The sequence below is a fragment of the Phaseolus vulgaris genome, chromosome 4, assembly GCF_000499845.2.
Source record: "Phaseolus vulgaris cultivar G19833 chromosome 4, P. vulgaris v2.0, whole genome shotgun sequence".
NCBI lineage: Eukaryota > Viridiplantae > Streptophyta > Magnoliopsida > Fabales > Fabaceae > Phaseolus > Phaseolus vulgaris.
Genome location: NC_023756.2, coordinates 42,219,015 through 42,242,039, shown reverse-complemented (window position 1 = coordinate 42,242,039; position 23,025 = coordinate 42,219,015). Strand labels below are relative to the sequence as shown.

At 31.2% G+C, this 23,025-nt stretch overlaps 1 protein-coding gene across 1 annotated transcript; it reads right to left on the bottom strand.

Annotated features, from left to right (window-relative positions):
- Positions 1 to 10,609: 10,609 nt before the first annotated feature.
- Positions 10,610 to 14,474, bottom strand: LOC137837729 (probable aminotransferase ACS12). The gene is made up of 4 exons (XM_068646834.1): positions 13,796 to 14,474; positions 13,467 to 13,595; positions 11,621 to 11,781; positions 10,610 to 11,551 (listed from the first exon to the last, which is right to left on the bottom strand). The coding sequence occupies exons 1-4, from the start codon at positions 14,414 to 14,416 to the stop codon at positions 10,699 to 10,701; spliced, it is 1,764 nt and encodes a 587-aa protein (XP_068502935.1). The 5' UTR covers positions 14,417 to 14,474; the 3' UTR covers positions 10,610 to 10,698.
- Positions 14,475 to 23,025: the final 8,551 nt, after the last annotated feature.

The following is a 23,025-nucleotide window of genomic DNA, read 5'->3' as shown; positions in this document are numbered from 1 at the left end:
TGAGGATATTGCTTAGTTGAACATATTCCACAATGGTTTGAGGCCTGATACTAAAATGATCTTGGATGCTGCAACAGGAGGTACAATGATGAGTGTTGATGTTGAACAAGCTACAAGAATCATTGATGCCTTAGCCTCAACAGATTACCAAGCTCAACATGTTAGATATACAGTGTAAAAGAAAGGGGTGTTGGATCTTAGTACTTCATATGCAATTTTAGCACAAAACAAGATTTTGACTCAGCAAATTGAGGCATTAACCAAGCAAATGTCAAAAATGCCTCAACAATTACATGCAGTAAATTCTCCTTCAATTCAGAATCAAGCTTTGAAGTGTGATTTTTGTGGGGGAGATCATCTTAATGGCCAATGCTCTTACCAAAATCCATCAGATGAAGAGGTTCAATATATGAATAATCAAGGAAGGCAAGGTGGCTTTGCATACAATTATCCAAATAACATGACTCAAGGATGGAGGAATAATCCAAATCAAGGATTTGGGTGGAAGCAAGAGGTTGGATCATCTAACAGACAAGCTCCTTATCAGCAGCAACCACATTATCCTTTCGTTCATGAGAGAACATCCAAATTGGAGGATACTTTTGAGAAGTTCATGCAAGCCTCTCTATCCAATCAAAAAAATACTGAAGCATCAATAAGAAATTTAGAGACACAGGTGGGGCAGCTGGCTAAACAGTTGGATGATAATCAAGGTAGTCAATTTTCAGCCAATACACAAACCAATCCCAAGGAGCATTGCAAGTCTATCACCACCAGAAGTGGAAAAGTTATAGGAAAAGGAATTGGAGATAATTTAGTTGTTGAGGAGGAGGAGGTTTTTAGTGAAAGAGAGAATGAAAAAGAACAGATTGAGAGTGAGGGAGGAGAAGGAATGAATAAGGAAGATATTATAGATATTGGGGAGAAAATAGAAAAAAAAATCATAAAAGTGAGAAACAAGAGAGGAGTGTTCCTATAAAATATGTATCTTATCCACATGCTCCTACAAAGAAATACAAAGAAAGACAATTTGCAAAATTTATGGATATTCTCAAAAGACTGCAAATTAACATTCCTTTTACTGAAGTTTTAGAGCAGATGCCTACATATGCTAAATTCATAAAGGAATTATTGACAGAAAAGAAGTTTCAATGACCAGGAAATAGTTGAATTGGAAGCTGGATGCAGTGCTATTATTCAAAAATCATTACTACAGAAATCCAGAGATCCTGGGAGTTTCACTTTGCCAGTTACCATAGGAAATCTCACTGTTGGAAAGGCATTATTGAATCTCGGAGCTAGTATTAATTTGATGCATTTATCAATGCTGAAGAAAATTGGAGATGTAGAAGTAAGACCAACAAGAATGACTTTGCAGTTGGCTGATAGATCAATCAAATTCCACATGGAATAATTGAAGATTTGTTGGTAAAGGTGGATAAATTTCTCTTCCAAATAGATTTTGTTGTTATGGATATTGAAGAAGATGTTGAAGTACCTTTGATATTGGGAAGACCATTTATGAAAACTGCAAAAGTTATAATTGATGTAGACAAAGGAAAATTAAAGGTTTGTATTCAAGATGAAGAAGTAAGCTTCAATGTTTTTGAAGCAATGAAGTATTCAAATGATCAAAAAGAGTTTTTCAGAGTGGATGTGATTGATGATATTTGTTTTGAAACTATAAAAAAAAATGTTTAACAGTTGAACCTTTAATGAAAGTTATCATGGGTAGTATTGAAGACATAGATGAAGGGGAAAGAAAAGAAATACAGGATTGTGTTGAAGAGTTAGATAAGGCTAAAGAGATTCTTTATGATGCTAGTCAAAAGCAAGATCTAATCAAAGAAGAAATTTCTCAACCTCAGAAGATAGAATTGAAACAACTACCAACTCATTTAAAATATGTTTTTTTGGCAGAAAATGGGGAGAAACCAGTCATTATCAGCAACTCTCTAACAGCAGAAGAGGAAGAGGAAGTAGTGAAAGTGTTAAAGTCAAATAAAGGAGCAATATGATGGACTCTATCTGATTTGAAAGGCATAAGTCCTTCTTATTGTATGCACAAAATTCACATGGAACAAGACTTCAAACATGTAGCTCCACCTCAAAGACGCCTAAATCCTACTATAAAGGAAGTAGTACAGAAAGAATTTCAGAAGTTGTTGGAAGCAGGGATGATTTATCTTATATCACACAGTGCCTGGGTTAGTCCTGTGCAAGTAGTTCCAAAGAAAGGTGGCATGACAGTAATTCATAATGACAAAAATGAGTTAATTCCAAAAAGAACAGTCACAGGTTGGAGGATGTGTATTGATTATAGAAAACTCAATCAAGCCACAAGAAAAGATCATTTTCCACTACCCTTCATGGATCAAATGCTGGAGAGATTGGCAAAAAAAGCTTATTACTGCTTTTTGGATGGTTATTTAGGTTATAATCAGATTGTTGTAAATTCAAAAGATCAAGAAAAGACTGCTTTCACTTGTCTTTTTGGTAATTTTGCATATAGAAATATGTCATTTGGACTGTGTAATGCTCCATCAACTTTTCAAAGGTGCATGTTTGCTATTTTTGCAGATTTGTTAGAAAGGGGCATTGAAGTTTTCATGGATGATTTTTCTGTTTATGGAGCTACTTTTAATTATTGTTTGAAGAATTTAAATATCGTACTAAAACGGTGTGTGGAGACCAATCTTGTTCTCAATTGGGAAAAATGTCACTTTATGGTGAGAGAATGTATAGTTTTAGGACACAAAATCTCTAGCAAAGGGATTGAGGTAGATAGAGTCAAAGTTGAAGTTATTGAAAAGCTACCTCCACCAGTAAACATCAAAGGAATCAGAAGTTTTTTGGGTCATGCTGGTTTTTACAGGAGATTCATCAAGGATTTTTCAAAGATTGCAAAACTTCTCTGTAATTTACTGAATAAGGATACTCCATTTAATTTTGATGAAAACTGTTTAATTGCTTTTAAGAATTTAAAAAGAAAAACTCATTTTTGCACCCATAATCATTGCACCTAATTGGCTTTATCATTTTTGAACTGATGTGTGATGCTAGTGATTATGCAGTAGGAGCAGTATTGGGACAAAGAAAAGAGAAAATTTTTCATGTGATACACTATGCAAGGAAAGTCTTAAATGATGCTCAAAGTAATTATACAACTACTGAAAAAGAATTGCTTGCTATAGTATATGAACTTGAAAAAAATAGATCTTACCTTATTGGTTCTAAAGTGATTGTTTTTACTGACCATGCTGCAATTAGGTACTTGTTGACAAAATCAGATTCCAAGCCAAGACTAATAAGATGGATTCTTCTGCTGCAGGAATTTGATTTATAAATAAAGGATAAAAAGGGCAGTGAAAACAATGTGGCAGATCACCTATCAAGACTTGCAAATGAGGAAGTAATTGTACTTGAATCAGAAGTGATAGATGAGTTTCCTGATGAAAAAATCCTTGCAATTCAAGAAAGGTCATGGTTTGCAGATTTGGCAAATTTTAAAGTTGCAGGATTAGTTCCTGAAGATTTTGGATGGCATCAAAAGAAAAAGTTTTTCAAAGATGTTAATCACTATGTATGGGATGATCCTTATCTATTCAAAATTGGTGCAGATAACTTGATAAGACGATGTGTTACAAGAAATGAAGCTAAAAATATTTTATGGCATTGTCACAATGCACCATATGGAGGTCATTTCAATGGACAAAGGACAACAGCTAAAGTGTTACAATCTGGATTTTATTGGCCAACTCTGTTCAAAGATGCACATGAACATGTTCAGAAGTGTGATAGTTGTCAAAGAACTGGAGCTATTACAAGAAGGCATGAAATGTCGTCGCAGAACATTCAAGAAATTGAAATATTTGATTGTTGGGGAATTGATTTTATAGGACCACTGCCATCATCATTCTCAAATGAATATATCTTACTGGCAGTTGAGTATGTCTCTAGATGGGTGGAAGCAGCTGCAACTCAGAAAGTTGATGCCAAAATTGTAATCAAATTTCTCAAGAAAAATATTTTCACCAGGTTTGGTACTCCTAGAGTTTTGATAAGTGATGGAGGTTCACATTTTTGTAATGCTCAACTTCAAAAGGTTTTAGAACACTATGGAGTTAGACATAAAGTAGCAACAACCTACCATCCTCAAACTAATGGTCACGCAGAGGTTTCTAACAGGGAAATTAAGAAGATTTTGGAAAAAACAGTATCTTCTTCCAGAAAGGATTAGTCTAACAAGCTTGAGGAAGCTCTCTGGGCTTATAGAACAACATTTAAGACACCTACATCTTTGTCTCCATTCCAATTGATATATGGTAAAGCATGTCATCTTCCGGTAGAACTGGAACACAAAGCATACTGGGCAATCAAGTTTTTAGACTTTGATCCTAAAGTTGCTGGAGAGAAGAGAAAAGTGCAACTTCATGAACTTGAAGAAATGAGATTCAATGCTTACCAATCTTCAAAACTTTATAAAGATCGAGTCAAATTTTATCATGACAACAAATTTTTGAAAAGAACTTTTGAACCAGGTCAATTGGTGTTGTTATTTAATTCCAGGTTGAGGCTTTTCCCTAGAAAACTCAAATCAAAATGGTCAGGACCATTCCAAGTCAAACAAGTAAAACCATATGGAGTAGTGGAATTGGAAGATCCTGTCTCAAAAAGAAGTTGGGTGGTCAATGGACAAAGATTGAAGCATTATTTTGGTGGTGAAGTTGAAAGGCACACCACTATGGTCCACTTCAATGATTCTTAAGTAAATCAGGCGTCAAGCTATATGAAACCCAGTGTTTTGTTTTGAAATGTGTCTTTAATTTTTGTTTTAATTTAGTAGTATGTTTTAATATTTGATGTTTTTGAAACCAGTTTGATATGTGAAATGGTCATGTAGGTTTGAAATGTTTGGTGAAATGAATGGATGGAAGAAAGCTTAAAAAGGTTTGAAACTTTTGGCAAAGACAAAATGAAAATTTTCAGAAAATTTTATTGCAGGGTAATTTTAGCTTAAGCTAGAACCTTTAGCTTAAGCTAGATATGCAGAAAAATAAAGAAATTTTGTTCTGCAACTTTCGCTTGAGCTAAATTGATCTAGCTTGAGCTAGAAAACTCTGTTGCTCTCTGTCAAACTTTAGCCTGAGCTAAAATGGGCTAGCATGAGCTAAACAAATATGTTACTCTCTGCCAAACTTTAGCCTGAGCTAAACTGGGCTAGCCTGAGCTAAATAAATCTGTTGCTCTCTGCCAAACTTTAGCTTGAGCTAAAACGGTCTAGCCTGAGCTAAACAAATATGTTGCTCTCTGCCAAACTTTAGCCTGAGCTAAAATGGGCTAGCCTGAGCTAAACAAATATGTTGCTCTCTGCCAAACTTTAGCCTGAGCTAAACAAATATGTTGCTCTCTGCCAAACTTTAGCCTGAGCTAAAATGGGCTAGCCTGAGCTAAACAAATATGTTGCTCTCTGCCAAACTTTAGCTTGAGCTAAAAAGATCTAGCCTAAGCTAGTGGGATAAAAAAATTAATTTTTTTTAAAAAAAAAAACTGCAGCATTTTAAAAAATCACATTTGAAAACCCTGCACCCTAACTCAGTCTCAGAAGCGTCCTGTGTTCTAAAAAAAATCCCAAAGCTTTCATCTACATAACCATTCTCAAACATTTCATCTACATTGTCATTATCAAGGTAAATAATTACTCATCTTCATAATCATTTTCATTGTCATTTCCATTCAACCAAGTCCAGTCATGCGTGTTTCTACTTCCATTTCATAGTTTCGTTTTTAAATTGAAAGATTCAATCTTTTTGAAATTTCAATGTCTTGATGTTGAATAGGATTGTAGAATAGGATAATCAAAGTTAAGTACGGTTTCCATGGATTAAATACCAAAACAAAAAGTACTCATTCAATTTCATTTTATACATTGCATATCAAGTGTTTGTTGAAATGCCAATCAAATAAAACACTTTGATTTTGAGAAATGTTTATTTTTATATGTCCAGAAAGATGGGTCGTACCAAAACTACACCGGCTATTAACCCAACACGGTCTATCAATCTTGAAGAAGCTCATCAACAACCACATCCTTCGCATCCAACTCATGTTGAAGATCAACCTTCTATGGTTCCCTCAGCACAACATTCTGCAACTCCAATCACAATGGAGCATATCATGGAATATATCAGAGTCTCATCAGAGCACATCCAACTGCAGAATGCCTCCAACCATAAGGGCATTTTGCACATTCAACAAGGCCTTTACCATGGTTCATCTCAAGGTCAAAATAATCCATGGATGACACCCACTGAATTTAATAATTATTTATCTTGGCCTGGGGACAGGCACAATTTTTCAGGGGAAGCAGGAGCGTCTGGAGTTGGGAATAAAGTTGGAGGTGAATCTGAAATGAGAGCTGGAGAGGGAGATGTTACTGGTTTCTATGCAAAGGATGCACAAGAAATGAGAGCTGGACCATCTGGAGCAACAAAAGATGAAGATCCAAACCAAGTTTAGAATGATGATATTGGCACAGAGCGGAACAAAGTCATAAGAGGAGATTGATACTTCTCATGCACAATGATCAGAAAACTAGTTTTATCTTTTTTGTTTAACTTTAATTTCAGTATTAATTTAGTTTAAGTAGTTTAGTTTAGTAAGTTGACTTTAGCAGTTTACTTTAATATTTCTTACTTTAGCTTTTATTGATGGCAAGCTTAAGTTAGTATAATGGTTGATGTTTGCATATTTTGTGAAGTGAAAACTTATATATAGATAGATGATGGTATAATTTTTTGGAAAAAAAAAAATCAAACCATAGTTCTAAATTAGAACAACCAAATGGATTGATCGGGGACTTAATTTGAAAAAGAATTTGTGGCTGAAACCATCACTCAAATTGAGAAAGGGTAGTAATGTGTAAAAGTTGGAACAAGGTAAATGGTTGAAAGCAATGACTGAGAACAAATGAGGAATTGAAATTAGCCAACCAAGTGAGAGTGTGAAACCTTTAAACATTTTGAGAGACTTTCACTAGTGAAGAGTTAATTGAGGTTGCCTAATTTTCTAGTCAATTGCACCACAAAACCAAACATGGAGATGATTGAGGCATGTTTAATAGAGTTGGAGGTGAGAAAACTCAAAGCCAAACAACTAACTTTTGCAATATATGATGAAATGTGCAGAAAAATAACCATTTTTTGGCTTAAATTTGTTTTATTGCACCCTAGCTTTTGATATACATATATTGTCCTACCTTGTGGTATGCTAACAAAATGAGAGCATAGGTGCAATTCAAATTTCTATAATTAAAATAATTGGGTTTGGTGTGGTTGCTGGGATTTTGAGAATGAAAAAAAAAAAGACTTGTTCGGTATAGGAAGAGTACCTACCAAAGGCATGGTTTTCAGGTCCTTAGATACTCTTAAAGAAGTTTATTGGACTCTCCATAGTGGGGGAAGAGTCTTACACCTTATCATTTATCTCATAATGATTGATAATAGCTCCAAGAGATCTTAGACTATTGGAAATACTATGCATCCTTTCAATCATCGATTAGACGCTTTCATTGTTTTCCGTAGAAAACATCTAGTATTGTTGTTTAAAAATAGTTAGTTTTTGTTTCTTTTGACCTCCTTAGATCTTCATGTAATAAGACTTAGGTTGTGTTTGGATTGAGAAGGGGAGTGTAAGAATTTGAGGGAGTGGATGTGTGAGGATTTGAGACAAAAGTATGAAGAAAGTGAGTGTGTTTAGATTCGGGTATGTTAGAGTGAATTTGTGAGAAAAGTTTATTGAAGTTTGTGAGTGATGTGATGGTTGTGAGGGTATTTTGATTTTTTTAAAATGTAAATTATAAGATAAAAAAAACTCTCCTTTATCTTTAAAAAAAATAGAATAATAAAGTATTATGTATTTTTGTGTAGATTTGGGTGAATTAAAATTATGTAAGTTATTTTCAATATCATTGAATAATTATTTTTTTTTAAAAAAATACGATTTACTTTACAAAAAATAATTTACATGTAAAATTATGAATATATGTAAATTATAAATTATTATAATTTATAATTAGAAAATAATTTTATATTAAATGTAAATAGTATTATTATTTTATAATTATTATTATTGTTGTATAATTTGTTTATTATAAATAACTAAATATTTTTGTATTAAAATTTTATTTTATCATTAATTTTATTTGTGTTAGTTAAATTTATGTAATAATTAATATATGTAAAAAGGGCAAATTGGAAAAACCACAATGGTGACCTGACTTTTCCTGATCTTCTCTTCATTTCAGGGGGAGATGATATTTACTATTCAGGGTATATCCTCTCCTTCTCTTTTGCGCAATTCCCTGGATCCAGATGAGTGATATATCCCCTAATCTCTGTTCGTGAACAAAAAATCACTAGAAGCATATTGAGATCGTTTCCTCTTGTTGTGTTAAGAACTAACTCCAGATGTTAGCTCTAATACCAATTGTAGGTAGAATTGCTTCCATAAGGAGGGTTGAATGGAGCCTCTGACTATTTTTTAAATGGATAAAAATAATTGTCTAGTAAATTGTTTAGTTGATCGTCTAACATATCGTCTAATAGAATTATTTTTGTAGAACCGTCTAACATGTTGTTTATAAAAAAGAATAACATCAAGTGTAACAAGAGATAAATACACAAGAATTTATCTTGGTTCATCGAAATCCTAGCTACATCCAATCCCCTTAAGCAACTGCTTATGGGCTTCCACTAACAAACACACTTGGTTACAATGAGTATTCTCACCTCTCAAGTTTACAATGAGTATTCACACATTTCCAAGTTGCACCTTCTTAGCCTCCTCCTAAGATTAAAAACTCTTAAGAAAACAAAGAACACTCTGAAGGATAGCACAAAGAAAGCTCACAAGGGTATAACTTCAAAATGTGAAGAATTACAATGGTTTAGTACTCAAACTAAAAGATTAGATGCTCTGACAACTTAATTAGATGTCCATTATAACTTTTGTAATTTCAGCAAGATCACTTTAATAATTTGACTTGCCTTCCTTTAGTTTTTCACATTCAATCCCTTTACACAACTTTTTAAATTTGTCCTTTGATATTTGAATTGGTTAAGTTTAAATTTTGCAATATCTTCATATCTTCATCTTTTGTGTGATAGACGATCAAAGCAGAATGCTTGGATTTGCAATATTTCATTTTATTTTTGCTTGAGATTTTCAATTATTCAATTCGTTTCTGTATTAAGAGATATTTGCAATGTATCATAACTAATAAAATATGTTTAAGCAGGATAAATCTAAAAGAGATAATCAAGATATCTTATTTTTCCTAAAAACACGTTAATATCTTTTTGTTCCACAAAACTCACAAGTAAAATGTTTTTATTTTCAAATATAATCTCTCTTTGACAATAAATGTATTTAGCATTTTTCACAATAAATTGTTTTAAACAAACCTGATATGCGTTTAACATGTTCATCTTGCATGAACAAATTTGTAAATGCTGAAAGGGTCTATTGTATACTCCAACTTTCACTAACCGCTCTTAGATCATCCACTAAAAATTGTAGTCGTACAAAACATTGTTAAAACAATCAAGATACAACAAGTAATCCATTAAATTAGTTTTTATTATCATCAAAACATAAACTTCACATGATTTTTTTTAGTCATGTCTAATGAATCATAGACCCTCTAGTGTCTCAATAGACTTTCCAGGATCTCAACATAAGTTACCATTATATAACTTCTCCAAAACTCATACTAAAACGGGTCCAACAAACACCTTAAGTGATTGAGTCATCCTTTGCTTTCATAAAATGACTAAAAACATTATACCTTTTTTCCATCTATACGAAAACAAACAACTAGCTAAGAGGCAAAAAGTCCAGTAGAGTCTCAAATTCCCTCCCCATTTATGTAGAAGGTAGGCAAAGAATATCTGGTTCATCTTTCCTTTGTATCCACTAATGTACTAGCTTACCTGCATAGTATGGGAGGTTATCACTAGGAACTTACTCGAATTAAAATGAGAAAACAGATCCCCAAAGGACAATTTCCCATCTCTTTCCTAGTTTATGCTAAAGTTCCATTCTTGTAGTATCACCTCAAAAAGCACGCTATACTCCTTTCAACCCCCCTTTTGATAGGAAAGTTGAAAATTACATTTTTTGAAGACAATATTGAACATAAGTTTCTGAAATTTATATCAAAATTAATTCTTTTCCAAGGCACACTGGCACATGGATAAACCATTGATTGTACAAAAGTACACTTAAAACCAATTTTTACACTTCCAGCCTTTAAGAAATGTGCACAAAATCATGAGAAAACTATCTCTTGGAGGTTGTACCTTGAAAACCAGTACTACATTGAAGGACTATAGAATTAGTTCTTTCCAAGACTAAAACTGCCCTAGGTATGTTGATTGAAAGAAAGCCCAAAGTGTACTTTCCCAGGCCAAAACCAATATTACACTAAAACTTATTCTAAACCAAACTCTATTCGCAAACTTTGATTTTACTGTGTTGAGACTTTGCATTATGATAGACTATTTCTCCGGCAGCTTAACAAATTTTGGCTTGCGCAAGACAGCTGAACTTGATGACTAGAGATGTATATTCCTTTCCAAAAATTTTAAACTGCAACATCAGGCACTAACCTTAAATGTCAATGAAAATAATGAAACTTCAACTAGAAGAATTACAACTCTCAACAACTCTCCTAATTCGTTCAATAACTAGAGGGATCTCCTCTAATGTTATAGTAGTAAAACAAATTCGAAACCATCCTGGTTCTATGCAATGGCAGGCTGATCCAGGAGTTATATTGATCTTAGCAATACTTAGAAACTTCTCCCACAACTCAATTTCCCCTTTTTCACTGTAAGGTCGGATTAATCCACTCATATCAGCCCAACAGAACATACCAGCACTGCTCTTGGCACACTTGATTCCTAGTTTACTTAAACAATCCACAAATTCATCATGCACTTGTCGTATTCTTTTCCGGTTGGTTTCTAAGTACTCCCGAATAAATCTTTTGTCTGAAAGCATTGAAGTAACTAACCTCTGGGTCGGAGCAGATATAGAGGAAAATCTAGTCAACTTCTTGGCAGCAACCAAGACATTGTCGTTGAATGAACATATAACCCCAACTCTAAAGCCGGCAAGAGAGAGGTCTTTTGACAGGCCATATATTATGTGAAACCGACTCTTGTCTATATCTGAATCAAGAACTTCAGCTAGACTCACAAACTTTTCACTTCCGTACGTGGAGCCTGCAAATACTTCATCAACAATGATATGTATGTTTTTTTCTTCAGCAAAGTCCAGAAGACTGTATAGCATGTCTTGTGTCATAATATTGCCAACGGGATTTGAAGGGTTAGAAATTAGAATTCCACGAACTTTGACTCCTCGTTTTCTTGCTTGACTATATGCTTGTTCAAGAGCAGTGATATTTAGATTGAAATTGTCAGTACTGCGACAGTGAACAGGTATTAGGTCTACCCCTGGACGCCATTTTACATCCCTGTCAAATCTGCACAATTCCTTTTAAATTTAGCCCGAGAAGTTAGAAAGAGGAGCTCAAGAAAGTGTCAGCAAGTACCCTGGATAATATGGTGTAGGGACAAGGAATGCATTCCCATGGTCTGCCAAACAGAAGGACAATATCTCAATTGCAGGAGTTGCTCCAGCTGTTAGAACCATATTAGATGGGTCAAATTTCACTGATCCCCCCATAACCTGATGCATAAAATCTGACAAGGCCTGAAAAATAAAAGCAAAACAAAAGTTTAATGGATAAATAAAAGAACAGCATGACCTTCAACGAACCAAATTTGAACACACCAAAGATTATAAGCGAACAGTATCGAATTTATAGACAAGTCCAATACCAAATATTGTCAAATAGCCAACAAAGGGAACATTTTAATTTTAACCTTTAAAACAACAGATAACTTTGATTAAGACCAAAATACTTGTTTACAGCACTATATAAAAGGTAACTAGTTTCAAAAGCATACAACTACGTATCTTAAAAAGAGAATTTCGAAATGTAATGATTAGGCCAGTTATGTTATGTTTTGTGTGGCATTTATGTGTGTTTAGTAACTGTAGGACAGCCATAAGACATGTTTTACTGCAGTTAGAGGTTTGTACTTATTAAATAGGATGTGTGACAGATTTCTGATTCTTCGAGTTAAATTACTAAAATTTGTTTGAAGAAGGAGACTCGTTGTTAGATTTTACACTCGTGTTAGTATTCTGAATTCTGTACTACAAATTCCAGATCAATTCCAAAATTCTTTCACTTAAGGGTGTGTTTAGATTTCCATTCGAGGTGCTTCAAGCAGACAATCCCACTTTCCCATGAAGTAAACGTGGGGTTAACACTGGCCTGTCATTGTTTAAACGACCTTTCATGTTGAGGGCAACTTTTTCCCAAACATGCACTGAATCTTCCAGTTTGTGTGTTCAAACTCGAGTTTAATGGATTCTTAAAAGCTCAAGTTCTTCATTTAAAATTATTGAGTAGCGAGATAAGCTATAACTAATAATACTTAAATCAAAACCTATCAGCTTACAAGCTTGTAACTTAGCTGGCACCAGCTTCAAGCCATGGGTGTAATGATTAAGTTTATCATTAGAACATTTCCAATCCTGCATTATGTTAGAAATGCTTTATGATCATTTGTATTCCTTCGCCTACAAATTAAACTTTTGGAATGATTGGTCATTACAAAACCTCTATAAACAAGTGGTCTAGAGTTGGATCCTAACTGCTCCCGTATTTCTTAAATAAAGAGTTCAAAATTGAAATCAAGCATAAGTATGCCCGATTCACAATCCATGGTAAAAAGCTCTTGGGCAAGGGATTGTGTTAAAAATGCTATAAAACCCGCCAATTATCAGTGCCTAAGAGTTTTAACTTTTCCAATAATTGGTTCACAAGACACTATGCCACCTGTCTCACCTCCTACAGGCCTACATTACTGATAAAATAACAAAATGTGTAAAACACCAATTTGATCCTTGAAAGGCTTAGGATAAGCCACATAAAATTTAGTTCCACTGAAACAAAATTGATTGACATTTTCATTTTCAGGAACGGAAATGATCATATACACATGCAAATTGTCCTTGAAACAAGTGAATTCAAACACTCTCCTCTATGCCCCCAATAATGAGAAATTATTGCATGGTCCAGGACTACAATGAGTGTATGGCCTGCATGGTCCAGGACTACAATGTGTCTATGGCCCCAGTCAATCACCACTCGACACTTTTCAATTTTAAGAAAAACAGTTAATAAAATCTGTGACATGTGACATGGAGATTAGCCCAGACCATAGTGATCACGAACCAACGGACAAGAACGAAACAAACAAACAACCACCACAGGCAGCATTAGTAGCATTACCACTGACACTGCGAAGCACAAAACCTCTTACCATTTTCAATTCCATCAAGCCATCAAACGTCTGATACGGCGCAATCCCATTGATACCCAAACCAACACCGCCACTCATCGTCCCCTCCAAGTTCCGCGCCACCCATTCCCCTATCAGATCAAAGCACAGCTACACCCACCTCAACAAATAACAACAACAACATTAGCAACACACCCACAATACCAAGAAGAGAAATTTCAACAACACACACTATCCAATCAGTTAAATAAGATGTAATGCAACACCCACAATGTTTTAAATTCCAACGAACAAGAGAAAACATATCTGAAAGCGTGTATCGACTCTGCGGTAATTTGTGAGTAACCAACCTTGTTATCCGACAAGCCCAACTGAATAATCCCATTGGGATTGTGCAGGGCGTGGTAGGGATCTCGCGACACCCTCTCCAAGCCGAGGTAATAGAGGGAGTCCTCGGGCCTGGAAATCTGCGTGGCGAGCTTGGAGAGGCGAACCCGGGAAATGGAGCCACGTGTGGACAAATTGGAGCGGGAGGAGGTTCGGTGGAGGGTGGGCTCGGAGGAGGGGGAGGGAGGGGAGAAGTTGGAACGGCGTCGTTTGAGGTAGAGCTGGAGGAAGTAGAAGAGGGCGCATGGGACGAGGGTCCCGAGGAGAAGGCCTCCGCGGCCCTGGACGACGCCCTGGAGAGGGACGATGAGTTTCATGCCGGTGGTGGAGAATGAAGGGTTATGGGCCTGGTGGGGTTGGGGGTTGGGCTTGGTGGGCTTTCGGGTCTGGGTCATTGACCCGGAGGGGGTGTGAGGGTGGAGTGTGGAGAGGGGTTTGGTTTGTGTGGTGGGAGGAGAAAGAAAAGGAAAAAATGAAGAGTGAAGAAGCAGAAAGGAGAAGGAAGAAGAAGAGAACCAAAACCAACCAACCACTGTCTCTCTGATTCTCTCTTCTCTTTTTTTGTTTCCTTCCTCGTTTCCCATTCTGCCCTTGGGATCCTATTCCTATTCCTCCTAGATTTAAACGACATCATTTTGTTTTATTTAATGTTCTTTATTATTTGTTTAAGGAGGAGCAAACGAGGACTACAATCTCTTCTTCACCTTTCAATTTTGTCTTCTTTTTTGGAATTTAAAATAAAACATTATGGCTGTCCCTTTGTAAACCAACATAACATTTAATCATTTTCTTAGCCTTAATTACTTAGCCTAATCACCTCCTAAGCTAACAAATTTAGCTTAACAATAATTATAGGTTCAAAATTTTATATGCTAATTGTTCTTTTATAATCAGATTTGAAATGTTTCAAGATAAAATATTTTTTATAAAACGTTTTAAATATTTAAAAAGTTATGAATTTGATTTTTTTTTCAATTTTTTTTATATTTTTTATTCGATTTTTATTTTGGTAACATGTCAACTTATTGAAACATAAAATTTTCGACTTATATCATTGTAAGTTCTTTTAAAGCTAAAACTGATTATTATTATTTTTTATTATAATCACCAAAGTTGTTTTTGACTGATATAAGTTAATATTATCTCTTTACTAATATTAGTTAAAAATTATTCTTATTAAAATTAATAATGTTTTTAACTAATATTAAATATGATATTTTTCTTTTAATGTCAATTATATTTTTTTTTATACAAGGTCAAATTAGAATTTAGATTAGGTTACTTCTCCACCAACATTAGTTCAGTTTTTTTTATGAATATTGTTAAAATTATTCTTTAAAGATGTTTACTACAATTATTTATTAATATTAGTAAAATAAATTTTTAGTTTAGATAAATCATAATTTTTTATGTTTAGTTAAAATTATTTATCTATTTATATAAATTAAAATGACTTTTTAATTGATGTTTGATAAAATTTTCTTAACCAATCACAAGAAAAACATAAAATAAAAACCAATTTACCAATTTTAGAAAAAAAAATAATTAGTTGTTATAGTGACTAAATTAGAGACCATTTTAACAACTAATTATTTTTTATCTCTAAAAATTAACAATTAATTTTTATTTTATGATTTCTTGATAAGGAATATCACGAAAGATATTTTTAATCTTCATTACTCTAACTGTTGTGTTTATATTTTTATTAAATTTAAAACATATATAATTTATAATGTTATTATTTATTGTTATTTTTATGAATAATTAATTAAAATGTATATATTATAAAAATAATATTTTAAAAAATATATAGTCATTATTTTTTTAAATTATTTAGTTAAATAAAAAAATATTTAATTGTTTATTTTTTAAAATACATCTCAACTTAAATAGAGTCATCCCAATAGAAATAAAGTGCTACAATGTACTTAAGTATAGAAGAACATATTTAAGCGTAAATTAAAATAACACTATTTTTAATACTAAAACTACCCATTAAATTGACATCAACAATTTTAATTTTGTACTTAAAATAAACTTAAGGTCTCTTCTCAAATACACGAGTGAAGCAAGTCATTGTTCAAACTTTGAAGATCTGTGATACATTGGTCAAAGTCTTACAAAAACATGGTCAAATTCAACCTAAGTACCTTAAACACTAATTCGTTGAATGAAATAAAATAAAAATGAAAATATTTATTTTCAAATATCTTTATACGTATGCATGTATAAAGTCATTCACAGATAATCATAATAAAAAATTTAGTAGCAACGTAATATCCCTTCTGCAAATTTTATTTAAAGTTTACACTAACTATGATTGATACAAAACAAAATTTGTCATTTAAACTGATTCAATTGTTTAAACCTAGAACTAATATTATTATACTCTACTCACATCCAATAGTTTATAATTGAGATATTTAATAAATTTTCATCTTACTTTCACTAATAGAACATTTTATGACGGTTAAAACATATATTTTTATGATGATTTTAGACCCGTTATAAATGCAGGCAACATAGAAAGTCTTTATTTTGTATGTCATATTTAAAAGTCATCATAGAAAATTCATTTTCTATGACTAATTTATTTTTAACCATCATAGAAAATAACACATTTTATGACGATTATGACACATATTGTTTTAACCATCATAAAATATGTTATTTTTTATGATTGATAATATTTTACCCGTCATAGAATGAATTGTTTTTTTTTAATTATTTTGTGATATATTCATTTTCATACATGCATAATGTACCCTGCATAATAACCACAATTCTCAAGAAAATATTTTTAAAATAAAATCTCAACGATCTAGCATATAAATAATGATATACTTAACTAAAAGTTAATATGTTGAAATTCATACAAAATTGTTAACTAGTTCTAAAATTATCTTTTAGAGTAAATACTTAAAAGTGAATATGTTGAAATTCATACAAAATATTTAACTAGTTCTAACATGAGAATTTACAGTACTTAAAAGAAATGATGCCCACTGCTCTCAAACCTCTTGTAGCACTTCCAACTCAATGGAAATGGATCATTGAATATCTACATAATCAAATATTGAAGATGAAATTAACATTTAACACATTTAACATATTTGAGTTAATTGTATATTAACTCCTTCCACGAGTCTTTAATGTTAGCAGATATAATTTTATGTCGCACTCATAGTTTCCCGGTTGATATGAGCACTACAAGTTAAATACAAATAAAATAATATAATAATTTATACATTGCAATTTCATACTAGTAAGATGAATGACTTACATTTTGTGCAATGAATTGTAGCTTCTTTTTAGCAATATGTGGAAGTCCTTGCAACCTTAAATGAGCTTCCATAGCTCTTCAAATCTTCAACCAACGGGCTCAAATAAACATCAATGTCATTTCTCGGTTGTCTTGGACCAGAGATCATCAAAGATAACATCACATATTTGCGCTTCATGCACAACCATGGTGGTAAGTTATAAATCACTAACAACACAGACCATGAACTATGTTTACTGCTCAAGTTACCATATGGATTCATTCTATCTGTTGCAAGTCCAAGCCTAATGTTTCTTGGATCATTGGCAAAATTTGGGAACATGGAATCAATTTTCTTCCATTGCAAACCATCTGCCAAATGCCTCAAATTACCATCCTTTTTACGTTCATCTGCATGCCATCTAACAAGTTTTGCATCATTCGCATTACTGAATAATATTTTCAACCTTGGAACTATAGGAAGATACCACAACACTTTCGCAAGAGGACCCTTCTTAACATTATGTTCAAAATCATCATATTTCTTCTTGTATCGTGATATCCCACAATGTGGACATTGATGTAACTTATCAAATTCCTTCCTGTACAACACACATTCATTGGGACATGCATGGATTTTTTCAAATTTCATACCCATTTGACACAATATCTTCTTCGCATCATAATTACGTGTTGGCAACATATTATCTTCAGGAAACATCTCACTTAACAACTCAAGCAATTTTGTGAAACTTTTATCTATCCACCCATTTCTTGCCTTCATAGTAAATAATTTTAATACCGCCGACAATCGAGTGAACTTAGTGCATCCTGGATATAAAGGTTTTTCAGCATCAATACACAAATTTTCATACACATGTGCATGTTGGAAGGCACCATGTCCTACATCACGGATCATTTCCTCTAGTTGATCATTCATCTCTAAATCAACTTCTTGTGCTTCAACTTCAGATATGTGTACACTTGGTATGTCTACTAATTCACCATGCCATATCCACTTTGTGTACCTATATCAAAATTTGTAACCTATATCAAATGCATATCATATTTTATTGTTCTAACTCCTTCGTTTTTGTTTCTTTTTATCACTTTCCTTCGTTTTTGTGATCTCTCCTCCACCCTTTTCTTAATGCCAAATAACAATGATAATATTATGATCACAAACCACTTTACAGGACAAATTCTAATTGCCTTTAAACTTTGTTTGTTAAAAAATTAAAACCAATACAGAATATACCCAAATTAAATATAATATAATATTTAGATATTAGACTTTCAAGTTATATATATATATATATATATTTAAAGATTATATTGTAATTGACTAAATAAAAGATAGTAATATTATTAATAAAAAAAAATTGTGGGTGGGCAATGAAATAATTAAATAAAAAAAAATGTATTTCTTATTTATATAAAATCATTTTAAATTCTAGAAAATTTTCAAATGCTCAAAATCTCATCATTTAGGTTTTTAAGTTATTACTATTGATACATTAAAAAAAATTGTGAAAAATTATTTTATCTCAAAGTTGTTTGGAATAGACAAAAGCAAAAAGTGAAAAAAGTGTAAAAGTAGAAAAGTAAATTCGTGAATCCATACATCTTTGAAAAAAAAAATCATCTCTGCGGACCATGCCTATTGCACCTTCGCGCTCCCCTATTCTCATCTTTGCGCACTCATGCTATTGCACACTCCTCTCGGCACTGCTTCCATTCACTCCTTCTCCTATATCTTCCATTCCATCCTCCTTTTCCCCAACTTCAAATTTATTACATACTAAAAGTTTCTACTAGAATAATATTTTTCAACTAAAAATACCTATTGAGCACAATGGAAGACACAAAAAGAAGAAATGGAACGAAATTTGCAGTGAAGAAATGAAAAGATACATGTTGAACGCAATGGAAGCACAAACAGAAAAATTTTGACGACACAAACTCGCAAATTTCAGAGAGATGTGTAGACCTTCAATGTCTCTAACACTTTAGAAATCTATTTGAGACATCCACAAACAAAGCACACATGAGAAATTATGAGAAATTAGGGTGAAATTGAAATTAGGAAAAGAGAGAGATTATAGAACCTGAACTTACGTAGAGAGGCAAAGAGAGTAGGAAGATGTGAGCAAAAAAGCATAAGCATGAATATTTGTTGAATACGGAGATAATGTTAGTGGAGAAATGGAGAAATGAGCTAGTAAAAAGGTAAAACTCTAAAAAATTTACTATGAGAGGTGTCATAGTAAAAGATATAAAATATATTTATTATGATGATTCCTTTCACATATAAAATATATTTATTATGATGATTTTTTGATAAATAATATAATAAGTTCTTTTATAATTACCATTGTGTCACTACTTCACTTATTATGACAGATAAAATATAACCATCATAATAAATTGTCAATAAATGTATTTTTTATTAGTATTTTGTTTGATTAAAGTCTTAATAAATTCTCTTTTTTTAAGTTTTGTTTTGATTAAAAATATTCATTTAATATCTTTTATTAGTAGGAGACAACTATTAAAAATATTCATTTAATAACTTTTACAGATTTAACATATGAATATCCACTGTTCACGTATACGAGCTTTTTTCTCTCTTTTTTCACTCTCTAGCTAATACCATGTATATAATTAGATAATATATATAAATTCTATTGACTTTTTCAATATTAATAAATAAGATACCACTTTTGAGTAAATCAATAATAATAAACTCATGTACTTGTAAGTTTTACGTCACACAAAGAATAGAAAGTACATAATTTTTATTAATTAGAATTTTTATTTTTAATTGTTAAATGACATAAGTGTTACTTTAATTTAAACTTTGTATCTTCCTTGTTTAATCCTCTAAAAGATTAAAATAATGATTAGTAATCATTCACTCCTCAACAAATCAATCTTATTCATAACTTTAACTTTTATTTACCACATTTAGTATATACATGTAATACTTTTATCAAAACATTGATATCCTCCTAATATTGAATATCCCACAATAATAACCTAAACAGTAATTAAAAAATCATTTATATTTTCTTAACATAAGTAATAATAATTTTTATCTCAATAGATAATTTTTTTTTAATTCTAATAAATTTTATTTTAAATAAAAAATAAATCATATTAGGAGATATTGACTTTCCTACCCAAATATGAAACGATAGAAAAGGCAAACAAATATTGGAATGAAGCTAATGAATAATATAATAAAATAAAAGACGACAAATAGATTTGGACATTGATGAAAAGTCAAGAGTAGTGCCAAATAATTACCTAAAAAAGCAGATTTAAGAGGTTAGAGAGCTTGATGGGTCACGTTGCCCCATGCAGTACAGAGACCACCGTTTGGGTGAATACCAATTTAGGGTTTCAAAAGGTTTTTTTCATTATTTGCAAAATTGTTTATGAATGAATATATAACGTTGATAAAACTCTCAGTCTTTTTTATTTTTGTTTATGAAATAGATTATGATGAATGTGTTTTATAATAATAAAATAACTACCAAAGCAAAGTTTTCTAATATTTTTAATTGAATAAATACCTATGGAGTCATAATGTAAACCATGTTTTTATTTATTTTTATTGAAAATGATAAATTCTTTGATGCAATGAGGTGAAATTTTTAATTTTTACAAGTAATGAGAAATAAATTAAACTTCAATAAAAAAAATAACATATACATATGAAATTTACTTATAAATAGTATTATGATACTAAGTTAGTAATTGAACAAAAGACTAATGAGTGAAAATGTAAGTAAGAGAATAAGTTAACATAAGTTTTATTTTTGTAGATGTGTTTTTATGTATACTCTTAATAGTTTTATCTTTAAGTTAATATTATGAGCACATTAAGTGGTCAAGTTTTACTTGGATCTTTGAGTGACCACTTGAACTTGAAGCTCTAATCTTGATTAGTTTGGAGTGTTGAGGTTTGTCTCTTTGTTTGGTATCCTTTAAAGGTGTTGTGAAAGAAAAAATAATAATTTTAGAAATGGAGTTTGAATGGAGCTAATGAAACACTTTTAGAAAGTTCTTTTCACAAAACTTTACACATTAGTTAGGGGGTTATCTAATGGTTTGATAAACACATTTTTTTTAAAGGGTTAGCCAACCTGTAATACAAGTTTCAATAATAACAAAATTATTATACTCGTTTATTTTAAATTGGATTATTTATAATTATCTAATGTTAAATGTTAATGTAAAAAGTTTTATTAAGACAAACATATAAAAGTATTATTATTATCGTTTTTAACTTAAAAAGAGTACATAAAGTTTTTCTAAATTGCTTAAATACACAATTTCTCTCAAAGTTTAGTACTCAGAATCTCTTTAGAATATTCACTTAAATCTCTCACAAGCACAAGTAATAAGATCTTTTTAAACAAAGCTCACATAGTCTCTTCAAGTTATACAACAATTCTACAAAAGAGTTGTTGCTTAAGTACAAAATTTATATATTACTTTTACATATTCTACTTCATAATAAAAAAAATTACAATGAAAATTTTTCTCTATCTAAGTTATTTAGGATTATTATAATTACAATACTTGAAGGTTTTTACACATTAATCTTTTTCAAATGAGACTTGTTTATATAATATATATAATATCCTTATCCTTTATTGTATGGAAGTGTTTTTCTATATAGAGTACAAAAAGAACGGTTGAAGGTTGCGTGCTTATGAGTATCTTAGGTCAAAACTTTTATAGAGGTTTGTGACTTTCTACTAATATCTTTTATTTTGTAGTACGATGAGATGAATAAACTAAAATGAGCTTTTATGCATTGATAAATGATGGTTCTATAAAAAAAATAGATGATGTAATATGACAATGATGCATATTGTGTTGAAAACATATGAATTGCATCTATTTCACTAAGTATAGGTAATAATATGTTGTCCATGCTTTTACTAAACTTATCTGCTTTAATTTAGTGTCTAATGATACATGTGTCTAGTATTGTTTTATTCATCTAGCATTTATTTGTATCATGCACATATGATCTTTGACTTTCACTTCGTTACTTTAACTTATGTTTATTAAGTTTTCATGTAATTTTATCCTCTAATAAGACATGTCTACGTTGATAATGTATTTTATGAGAACAAGATATTGTTAAATCAGTGTATAATTAGCATAGTTATTCAAGATCTTTTTGTATTTTTTATTAACTTATCTATCCTTTTATTATAAAAAAAAAGTTTTTATATTATAGAAAAATTCTAAGGTAACCTTTATTCTTATCTTTTAATTAATAATATAATTATGCTATAACCATATATTTTAGATATTATTAATAAATCACAAATTATTATTATTATTATTATTATTATTATTATTATTATTATTATATATATGTGATAAATTTGTACTTTTCTCATCATACCTATTCTTATATGTTCAAATATTTTTTTCATGTATTGAAAATATATTTTTTTAGATGAGAAAGTAAACTTGAATGTTTAAAAAAAAGTATTTTACAAGTTGAAATATTTGAATGAAAATGAAAATATAATTGTTTTGGGCAAACACATGATGACATTTTTTATGCTAATAAAAAAAAATATAAATCATAATTATGACTACTAAACTCAAATAAGATGGCAAAGAAAAATTTATATTTTAATATAACTAGAATCACGTATCTTAATCTTTGTCAAAATGAAGAAAAAAAAAGTACAAAACCAACACTCCATCCTCTATAATTCAAACGTTATAATTGTAATGAAAACTGTAATTAAATAAACATATGAAAATATTTTATATTATGATTGCATGAAATATTTATTCTTTTTTATATCCTAACCTTCATTTTATATTATGATTGCATGAAATAGACGTTGCAGGTATAGATTAATTAAAAAATACATATCGAAATATCAACAA